The sequence below is a fragment of the Gadus morhua genome, chromosome 16 (genome assembly GCF_902167405.1).
Source record: "Gadus morhua chromosome 16, gadMor3.0, whole genome shotgun sequence".
NCBI lineage: Eukaryota > Metazoa > Chordata > Actinopteri > Gadiformes > Gadidae > Gadus > Gadus morhua.
In genome coordinates this window covers 11,987,661-11,998,334 of record NC_044063.1, presented here as the reverse complement: position 1 = coordinate 11,998,334, position 10,674 = coordinate 11,987,661, and the positions used below count along the sequence as shown (strand labels likewise).

The window sequence follows — 10,674 nt, the reverse complement described above, 5'->3', positions numbered from 1 at the left end:
AGCAATAGCACAGTTCACTGAAGCCTAAAAATATGTTGAATGATGGAGAGGGTGTAAATGTTGTTACTCCGGGAGTGAGCAAGGCGATGGAGAGACTAACGAAAGCGTGGGCACACGGTGAGTGAACTGCTCCATAGGATAAATTGCCGGCGAACCGCTCTAGCCGAGCCTTCTCTCGGACAGACGCTAAAGTGTGTTGCATAGCGACCGTCATGCATTTTGAAGGCAGCCAGGAGGGACTACTTTTTTGTATTCTTTAAAAAAACAGCTATTTTGACTTTTTTTTTTAGATATAGTGTGTTTATGACTTTCGTTTTGCCATAATAGTAACCGTTGTATAAAAGCAAATTATACCACTGTGAAGGGGGTCGCCGGCCCGACGCGCACAACACCCCTTATCAGTGGTATAATGAGCACATACCACAGCCTGTCGTGATCTATTGCTTAAATATAACATTTGAAATGATAGTATACATCATCATGTTTATATTTCCTATGCAAATGTGAATAAATCATTACATACCTTTGCTTTGCATCTTACTCTTGATATGCTTTTTTGAATTTTGTTCTGGCTTGAAAATAATAATATAGCATTTTGGTACAAATATGCATATTAACAAGCCAAAGGTGGAAGCCAGAATTGCAAATATCTCCACGGCTACAGTAAACTTCCCTGGAGAACTGACATAAGCAGGGATGAAGGCGATCCAAACAGCACAGAATATCACCATGCTGAAGGTGATGAACTTCGCCTCATTGAAACTATCAGGCAGCTTTCTGGCTAGAAAAGCCAGTATGAAACATAACAAAGCTAGGAGTCCTATATACCCTAACACAGCCCAGAAACCTATAGGGGATCCTAAGGCACATTCTAAAACAATTTTATCCTTAAAGGACCGAACATTTTTGTTAGGAAATGGAGGGTTAATTGTTAGCCAAAGAATACAAATAACAACCTGTATGAGAGTGAAAGCCAATACACTGAGTCTCTGCTGAGTTGGACCAAACCATTTCATAGCATTGCTGCTTGGTAGTGTAGCCCTGAAGGCCATCAACACCACTATCGTTTTCCCCAGAACACAAGAGATACAGAGGACAAAGGTGATCCCAAACGCTGTGTGGCGAAGCATACAGGACCAGTCTGAGGGACGACCGATGAAGGTCAGAGAACACAGGAAACACAGTTTTAAAGAGAGAAGCAGCAGGAAACTCAGCTCAGAGTTGTTGGCCCTGACAATAGGTGTTTCTTTATGAACTAAGAAAATTATGAATATTAAAATTGACAAAAATACACCAAAGCAAGTAAATGCTGTTAATATAGTCCCCATGATTTCTGGGAAGGAAAGGAATTCAGTTGGTTTTGGAATGCACTTGTCCTTTTTGTCATTTGGCCAAAATTCAGCAGTGCACAAAAAGCAATCGGATGAATCTGAAAGAGATTTAATATCATACCCAATATGTAAAGAAAATCAATTAATGATCAACAGCACTCATTTCAGTCACATTTAGGCTCATCATGCAAGTGAGCTTTAGAAAATACTTATCCTACCTGTCTCATTACTTATGCCTCCCTCTGGGCATTCAAAGCAATCAAAGCAGCACACGGGCGCTTGTTTATTAACGGCCTTGCGACTTCCGGCAGGGCATGCATCCCGGCAAACAGACTTTGGAGGCTAAAAGAGGCAATAGTTACACAACCTTGATAATATACATATCAAATCATTCACCTAGTAGACATTCTGAGGAATAAAGTCACTGAAACTGTATTTGTTATATTTGTTATATGTTACCTCAGTACTGTTAAGGGCCCATACAATGGTTGTGTTAGGTGTAAACCTGAATCTGTGTCCTTCAGGCAAAGAGCTATCATATTGCCCAATGGTAATGACATTCACAGAGCCACCCTCCTTGTACTGCCAATTTAACAGGTCATATTGTGCCGCAGTGTCTCCGTTTTCATCAAAAGATACCTTGTAACCATTAAGTACAGTGAAATCCACCAGCTTCAGGTGTTCCAGTACCTGCACAGAGAATATTCAATGTTATTATGTTATGTGAAAACACTGAAATTGTAAAATATAATATATGCAAGTAATTTAAATTTCATTTCCAAAATAGGATCAAATAAGTCTGTACTTCAGTACACCATACTTATATATTTAACTAAACATACTGTACCTGTTTGGGCTGAACATCAGTGTTGTTTACACAATGTTTTCCTGTGGTGGGATTTAATCCATTTTCACATTGCAATAACGCATTAAGAGCATGTGCAATCGAGTACACAGCTGTGTACACATTTCTCACAGACCTTAATGCTGTGTTTGTGTAGGCACTGGAGATTGTTCTCAGATCCTCCCCCCCAGTACAGAGCTTTGTGGTATTTGATGGAGAGAAGCTGCAGTCGAAGAAACTTTCCCAAAACACTTTGATCATAACACTCTCTGGTTCATCACTTGGTTTCAAGCTCATTAGAAAATCTGCAAGACCTGGAATAATAGACTGAGGCAGAGCAAACCCCATTGCCCCATGTAAGACGTTCTTACTTCCAATGGAAGCCAAATCCACCTGTGAGATCCAAGCTTCACTACCAATCCATTGTTTACGAGGTAAATTGTTTGTGTCTACTTTTTTAAATAACGCTCTCATGTAGGTTAATGACATGTATAGCAGGACTACACTTGATGTGGAGGCTTTGAGTTTCTCTGTTACTTTTTGTTCGTTCTTGATATCATACAAATCAAAGCTGATAGCATATTCTACACAGATACCCTCTACCTTTCCTTGCTTAATGAACTCAGCTGCACCATCAGATGCATACACCTCAGCACTGTGAATTATTCCTACCCACTGCCAGCCAAAATGTTTCATGAGCTGTACCAAAGCCGAAATTTGAAATTGATCGCTGGGAACAGTCCTGAAAAATGTTGGATGGATACGTTTATCACTTAAACAGGCGCACGTTGAAAGGTGGCTGATCTGTAAAAAAGGAAAGTGAAAATAAGTGTTAATCATACTCATTACCACAATTTAAACAAAACTGAGAAATCATGACTCGAAATTGTCTTAATGTCTCACGAGAGGGATATCAAGAACTCCAACTAAAAGGTTTATATTTTTGCTAACACCAGAAGAGGAATGGCCAATCAGTGCCTGGACTCTTTTACTGCACTTTTCCCCTGATGTTGCAGCCTCTATGGCTGCTCTTATCGGGCCATCGCCCCCACAGCCGTTATAGATCCTGTAGCCCAAGGTCACTCCATTGAGCAGGGTTGGGTTTTTGTTAATCTCCTCCACAGTGAAGATGACAGCACGGGCAAACAGCAACTCCCTGGGATTCAGGCTTGACACAATGCAGAAAATATTCAATTAAAACGGATACCTACTCAAATGGATACACACAGCAAAAAGAGAATGCTTTTAGAAAAGAAATAGCGTGACATTAAACTTATTTTCTGCATAAATGTCTTACCCAGTGCAAAATAGAGAGGGATATGCATGATAGCCATGATTATTGGTTCCTTGAGTTGAATCTAGAGAGAATATTCCTCCTATAATAAGATCACCATCTTTGGAAAACTCCAAAAAGCCTGTTCGCCCTATCATTCTGCATGCCTGTTCCTCTGACTTGCTCTTTACAAGTAGTGTAATTAGGATAATGCTGATCAAGCCCATCATGGCAGCCATCTCCTAAACTGTAGCAATCCTTACCTGCGCTAACCTTTATAGTATTTTTGTTCTTGTGGGGAAGATTCCTTAACCAATAGAGATATTTGTATTGCTGACTGCTCTTCAGACCAGGTACAATTTTAAATGTTCTAGTGTTACAGTGTGTATTGACCATTTTAAAAGTGTCAGACTTTTACAAATCACGCAGTAAATGCTTGTAAGCATTTACTACTCACAAACACTTCTGAACTAATCAGTTGATTCATCGATTTGATTAATTTTACCCATTTATTACGAGAAAACATATTGCCTTGGTACTGACATTTGAAACCTAAAGGCTAAATGAGACTTAAAGCCGAAATTAAGCATTATAGGAAGCAAACCTGTTTTTAACAAAGCAAACTCAAAGCATTGCCAAATGAATGGGAGTTATAAGTGTTGTTTTTGTGAAGTCATCATTACAAGTTATCATGCCTTGAATGACCTTGTGAGATCAAAAGAATGGTTTGGACCAGTGAACAGTACAACAGTAGAGGTGTAAAACTATTCATCAACGTGTAGAACAACTCCCATTCCTTAAATATAATGTACCATGTTTGTTTTAAACAAACTGACTACACCACTGCAGCAATATTTCAGCCTGTACTTGCATCGTAATGAGGCATTTTCTAATGAGCTAGGTTTAATGTAAATTCAAGTTGTGCACTGACAGTGTCAGTGCACAGCGTGTCGCTACATGCAGGTCCAAAGAGTGGGCCTGCCGATGAAGGTGAGGGGGCAGAGGAAGCAAAGAAAGAGTGAGAACAACAAGAGGCAGTTGAGGTCAAAGTTACTGAACTTTATGACAGGAGTCTCTCTGTGATAGAGGAAGGTGGACACAGTGGACAGAGACAGAACAGCCCCGATCAGGGACACCACCGTCAAGGCTATTCCCATTGGCTCATGATAGGACAGGTCAAACTCAATGGTCAATGAGTGTCCCTCATTGGACCAGTATTCCCGTGGACACACTGTAAAAAAAAACAACGTAAAAAAACGGTAATATTCTGGCAGCTGGGGTGCCAGAAAAATACTGTGAAATAACAGATAATTTCTTTCTCGTAAAAATACGGTTAATTTCCATAATTAAAATACAGTTTAAAGTTGTAATTTTAACAAGATTTTGCCTTATTTTCATGTTGTTTTTAATGTTTAATTAGAAACATTCACATTTTAAAACAGTTTAAAGTTGTAATTTTAACAAGATTTTGCCTTATTTTCATGTTGTTTTTAATGTTTAATTAGAAACATTCACATTTTAAAACAGTTTAAAGTTGTAATTTTAACAAGATTTTGCCTTATTTTCATGTTGTTTTTAATGTTTAATTAGAAACATTCACATTTTAAAACGATGAAATTACCTAGAAATATGGTAAATAAATGTTGTATTACGAATAATACTGATTAAATGGACAGAAATTTGCTGTTCTTAGCTGGTTTTTAATGGAAAAAGGTTGTAAAATAATTTATATTTGATGTAATATAACAGTATATGGACAGAAAATAATGTGATTCATCTTTCAAAACATGTAAAAAAAAAGTTGAAAAAGTATGACTAAATGTTTAGTCTCATACTTACTGCTCAAGTAAGTATGAGACTAAATAAGGCACAAATAACCAACTTTCTATTGTATTTCTTTCAAATACTACATTTAACACTGAAATCCCAAAGCTTGAAATCCCAATACAACATTTAACACTGAAATCCCATTACTTTGGTCGATTAAAATGAAATAAAATAAAATAGCACAGCCAGTGTTAGGCATGTAAAACTTAGAGCTGACTCTGGAGAATGCTTGTCCTGCCTACAAATTGCATGTCCATAGGTCCTTGGTTTACAGAGGCTGAGCACTAACAAAAGATTTATAGCACATAAGTACGGACAGGTAGTGCATCATGAGATATTCACTGATTTTGACAACAAGAATTCCCCTTAATCGCTGACTCCACCTTCAAATAGCAATAGTTTGGACATTTTTGGAAAACACTAGACATTTTTAACACTGAAATCCCAAAACATGTTAGGTTGCATTATGTTTTTTTTTACTTTGCATAAAATTCTAATAAAATAATAAAATAAAAAAGTACTGCCAGTGTTTTGAATGAATCACCGCACAACAAACAATGAGTAGACCTAGACAAACATCATTAATACTACGAAAAATGTAATTCTTCCAAGAATCTAAGTACTGCCAAAAGAATGAAGGAAAAACTAAAGCTGCATGAGTGCATGTCAAAAGACAAGTGCATTCACAGAGCAAACATAGTCCATGGCAACTGCTCATTCAGCAGCTCTATTACTTTAAGAGAAAACAGCAAATCCGAGTCACATTTTGGGAACGCATGAGCTCCAGAGAAAACATTCATTTGATAATACAGTAGACATGCTGTATGTAAATACTGCAAGAACAAGAACAAAGAACCGCAAAGTTGCATGTGTACAGTCCAGAATCAAGTCAATGAGCAGGGTTAGGACAACAGCTCACTCAGTCTGTTTTTGAGAACTTGGGCTTTCTTTGAGAGCGTGGTGCCGTCCAGCTCCATCACAACTTTTTGGCGCACTTCAAACATGTTCTTTAGCTCAGGAGGGTAGTTGAGGTTCAATACATACATTAGGCCAAACAATATGGCAGCAGCTAATGCAGTGTTGTCCAGTCCTTGCATTATCTGCAGGCCTTCCAGGACAATCCCCACGTCCTCTGGACCACTGGTTGCATCATTTTTCACGACAAATATTCCCACCGTGGTGTCCTCAATCGATTCTTTGATGGCGGCTTCGTCTTCTGCCTGAACAGTGAAATCACAAATAAATCGGAGTCAGAAAAAACAAAAATCATATTTACAATGGAATTATAATGAAAGTGCTATTTAAAAGATTTTTTCATTTTAAATAATTTAAGGTAGTCTGTGAGCCTCTCCTTTTCTCTTTGTTAAACTTAAATGCAGACTGTACATGTTTCAAATTAAAATGTCTATATAGTGTTGTGCCGATAAAACACGAGAGGGTTCATTTTATAGTCAAGTTTTAACTTGGATAAATCACTCACCTGTGTGTCATGTAATGGAAGCAAAAATTAAACTAACCAGACCTTAAGGTCGAGCAACCAATATAAATGTTACTAAACACAACGGAAGTGTGTTGCGTAATTTGCATCAGTACAGTAGCCTAGATCTATTTCATTAAAGGGGACCAATTATGCTTTTTTGACTTTTATGACCTATGAACGTTGTTATAATGATTGATAGTCATGTTTAACCATACTCAAGTGTCAAATAATGACGTACATGCATTTCGACGTATTCCCTGCTGACCGTCTGGGGTGGCTGTGCAGAGCGCTAAACACTCGGGACAACGTTTGCGATTCACTTGTTCACATTTCCGGGAAATCATCTACGTAGAGGCACTCCTGCCACGCCCCCATATGCCTGGTCAAATCTGCCCGCGCACACGCCTCAAGGAAGGTAACCAATCACAACGGAGTTGGGTTGGCAGGAGGGGGGCGGAGAAGTATGGTTAAACATGACTATCAATCATAACAACGTTTATAGGTCATAAAAGTCGAAAAAGCATAATAGGTCCCCTTTAACTACGCATTTTGGTGTTCAAAAAAATATCAAAATCGGTAAAATAACTTCACTCACCACGAACTCCCTGACAAGATTTGCTGGGTCTTCGTTGAGGTACACACAGCCACTTGAGAACACATTCCCGCCCTGCATCAACGTAATCTTCCTAGGTCATGTAGATTAGAAGAGAAAGACATTTGTTTGGAATCCTTTTTCCTCTATCAAATTTCTCTGTAAATTCAGTATTTTATTTCCCAAAAATTCATTCTTACTTGAGTCATGGGGGCCAAAGTTCTCTCAAGACGCTTGCCTATCTGTCCTCCTCGTTTTTCGAACAGCTTTAGAAGTTTGTCAGATCTTACATCCAGCTGTGTCAGAAATCTGGATTGCAGGGGCATGGTGGTAATGCGCTTAAATTCTGCATTTATCTGAAAATAAAAATAAGACAATCATTTGATTACTTCATTTTCTAATGATCTTATACTTAAAATATATAAATTGGTCTGTATTGGTCTTCCAAACCTAGGGGTGCAACAGAAACTTCCTCTTCCACAAACTCCTCATCCTGGCAATCAGCTGAAGAATCATGTAATGATGGTGATGCTAATGTAGTCGTTAACACAATACCAGGAATAAAATCAGTTAGGTTATGAGGTGTGTGTCGGCTTCTCTTATGAGACATAAACGTTCCATAAATATTGGTTTGAAAAGTACAGCCAACAAACATGTCAGAGACAATTTCATTTCTCCTCAGATGTATGTTGATATTAATAAAGTATTCCCTTTCATTAGATAGACATTTGCATCTACATAAGTGACAGCTGAAAGTAACCAACTCTTTTGGAGTCCGACTAACTTGTGTTGAATGAACTCTACTTTTGTGTACAATTAAGGCATTCCAAGTCTTAAATGTACATGGATAGTGGATGGTGCGCCCAAAATGTGGATGCTTGAGCTTATAATGATTAAGAAGTAAAGACCTACTAGCTACTGCAACGGAACACCCCTTACACTGCCATATCACTGGAAAGAGAGAAAAATGTTAGGCCAGCCAACCAAATACATCCATATAGCTTTCCTAAAAGAATAGGTCAACATGCTTCACAGTTACTCTTTATTGTAGTTTATGCAATTCATTGTTCATGGTGCTTTTAAACTGTTGAATGGGGACCTAATAAATCACACAGGAAAGTATATTACTGCAGGCTAATGTTATCACACAGTACCAAAATATTAAGATTAATTGTCATAAATTGACAGCAACATTTTAATACTATTAAGTTTAAATAAGTCAAGTGAATCAAATAAAGCATTTAAATACTCACAATTTCTACAGAGCCTTAGGAACAATGCTTGAAGCAGAAGCCCGTCTCAACCCAACTGTCTCAACACCAATTACCTATACCTACAGAAAAAACTAAAACAAATATTTTGTGATTCAAACAGTTTCTACAGAACAAGTTTACCCTTAAATAAACATTTCAATACAACAGTTAAATAAAAATCTCCCTCATTTCTCATTTAAATATGGCTCTATTAAGGTAATTAGACATCAAGACCTTAAAAAATAATACATTCTTAACACAACAAAATGAAATGAAAACATTACATTGTAGCGTCCCTCTGTAAAAATGCCACGAGACGGAACTGGGGTTTTCTGGCGATTTATTTCCCAATTAATACACAGGCTACTGTGGGCTGTAGCCAACGCAAAAGCAACTACATCGAATAAACTGTTGGGTCAGTGAGAACGGCGACGGTCTGTCTATAGCCGAGGGCTCCGTAGGCGTCACGAAAACTCGGCAATAGGAGCTAGCGTTTAGCATTAGGCCAATATTAGCATCGCACTTTAGCCTAGCTCTCTCCCCAGAACAACGATAACGTTTCCTGGTTCTCAGCCAATCACGACCCTACAGCCTATGACATATCCACCAACTCTCTGGAATCCCAACAACTCAACCCCGTGAAATGGAAATAAACAAACTATTTTAACAGAGGAAAACACATAACACAACATTACATAATACCCAGTCCGTTACAATGACTGGGGAAGGCTAGGTATAGCTGGTAAAGACCAAACCGCTTAAACTATGAATGCCTTTGCTACCCAGCGATGCTAATATTAGCCTAATGCTAAACGCTAGCTGCCATTGCCGCGTGTACGTGACGCCTACAGAGCCCTCGGCTACAGACAGGACCATCAAAATTCTCACTGGCCCAATTAATATACTCACACGTTTTTACGTTTTACCGGGCATAGCAGCATAACAAATAAAGACATTACCAACGACTTTCCCCACCGTGGTATAGTGAATATATCCCAAAAAATGCGCCAACATTTTGAGTTGCTTAAGCATGCAGTTAGTAACTCCCCCTCCCCCCAGCGAATTACACCAATTAACTGCATAGTTCTAAGGAAAGTCAACTACGCTTTCACACGATAGAAAAACATGCTTTATTCCCTAAATTCGTGAATGAGTCATGAGTATTTTAGAGTGACTGACTCTAACAGTGACATATTTGGTAAGATTTAATTACCTTGAAAGATATCTCCCCAGGTCCACACGCATTCAACACAAAATGGCAACGTTCTTCTTCACCACGTGGTTGATGACGCGTTCATAGTGTTCCAGACAAAACATAACTTATTTCTTACTTCTTAAAATGACTGAAACTTATAGATGTAACATCCCTCAAAGCTGTAAGAGTTCTACATGATTTATATATGTTTTGATGAGAAACATAAATCAAACGTTTTGTATACAGTTTGTTTGATAACAGTAACATTTCTATTCAAGGCATCCATAACTTGGTCAAGTCACCATACATGGATTAAAAACTTACATTCAACCTCACTGAAATTAATCCATACTCTATCAAAGGTTTCCATAACCTGGGTCAAGTAACCATACATCCAAAACATTGGCAGAATGTAATGCTTTGAAGTGGTAGGTTAAGGAAACGGATGAAAAGCATTTAGTTTATGTGGTTATATCAATTAACACATTTTCAATTAACAAAGAAATTATAGTAACATTAATAATGAAATAGTTATTTTACTTTTAATTTCTTAGTAACTTTAAATGAGTTTTTACTTTTTTTAGAGTATTAAAACTGAATTTGACGGTTTATTCCCTTAAATAAAAGACAAATATTTGTGAAATTACGATATATTTGTGAACGTATTTTAACAATAAATATATGGATTTCTAATAGTTTTTTTTTGTAAAAGAACAGGAATATTGTGTGTTTTCACAGTTACAGTGATTTCATGTTATTTTACATTTGACATGTAAAATAACAGTCTCTTTTTGTAAATTAAATGGTATTTTAAAAATACAGACAAAATCTGTAAAATAAACAGTAAAATTCTGTTATATATCACAACTTTTTTTTACA

General features: G+C 37.5%; 1 protein-coding gene and 1 long non-coding RNA gene across 4 annotated transcripts; both read right to left on the bottom strand.

The window, feature by feature from the left end:
* Positions 1-515: 515 nt before the first annotated feature.
* Positions 516-3,687, bottom strand: LOC115561137 (extracellular calcium-sensing receptor-like). The gene is made up of 5 exons (XM_030380958.1): positions 3,616-3,687; positions 2,179-2,979; positions 1,791-2,021; positions 1,550-1,673; positions 516-1,429 (listed from the first exon to the last, which is right to left on the bottom strand). Exons 1-5 carry the CDS (start codon positions 3,685-3,687, stop codon positions 516-518), a joined length of 2,142 nt encoding a protein of 713 aa, XP_030236818.1.
* Positions 3,688-4,489: 802 nt separating this feature from the next.
* LOC115560870 (uncharacterized) lies at positions 4,490-10,225 on the bottom strand. Of its 3 annotated transcripts, none has more exons than XR_003979849.1 (7): positions 8,885-10,225; positions 8,601-8,692; positions 8,260-8,298; positions 7,798-7,878; positions 7,548-7,703; positions 7,351-7,441; positions 4,490-6,495 (listed from the first exon to the last, which is right to left on the bottom strand). It is a non-coding gene; the product is annotated as an uncharacterized LOC115560870 (long non-coding RNA). The 3 variants fall into 3 exon arrangements; XR_003979850.1 differs by having other exon boundaries at positions 8,256-8,298; positions 9,814-10,225; XR_003979848.1 differs by having other exon boundaries at positions 9,814-10,225.
* Positions 10,226-10,674: the final 449 nt, after the last annotated feature.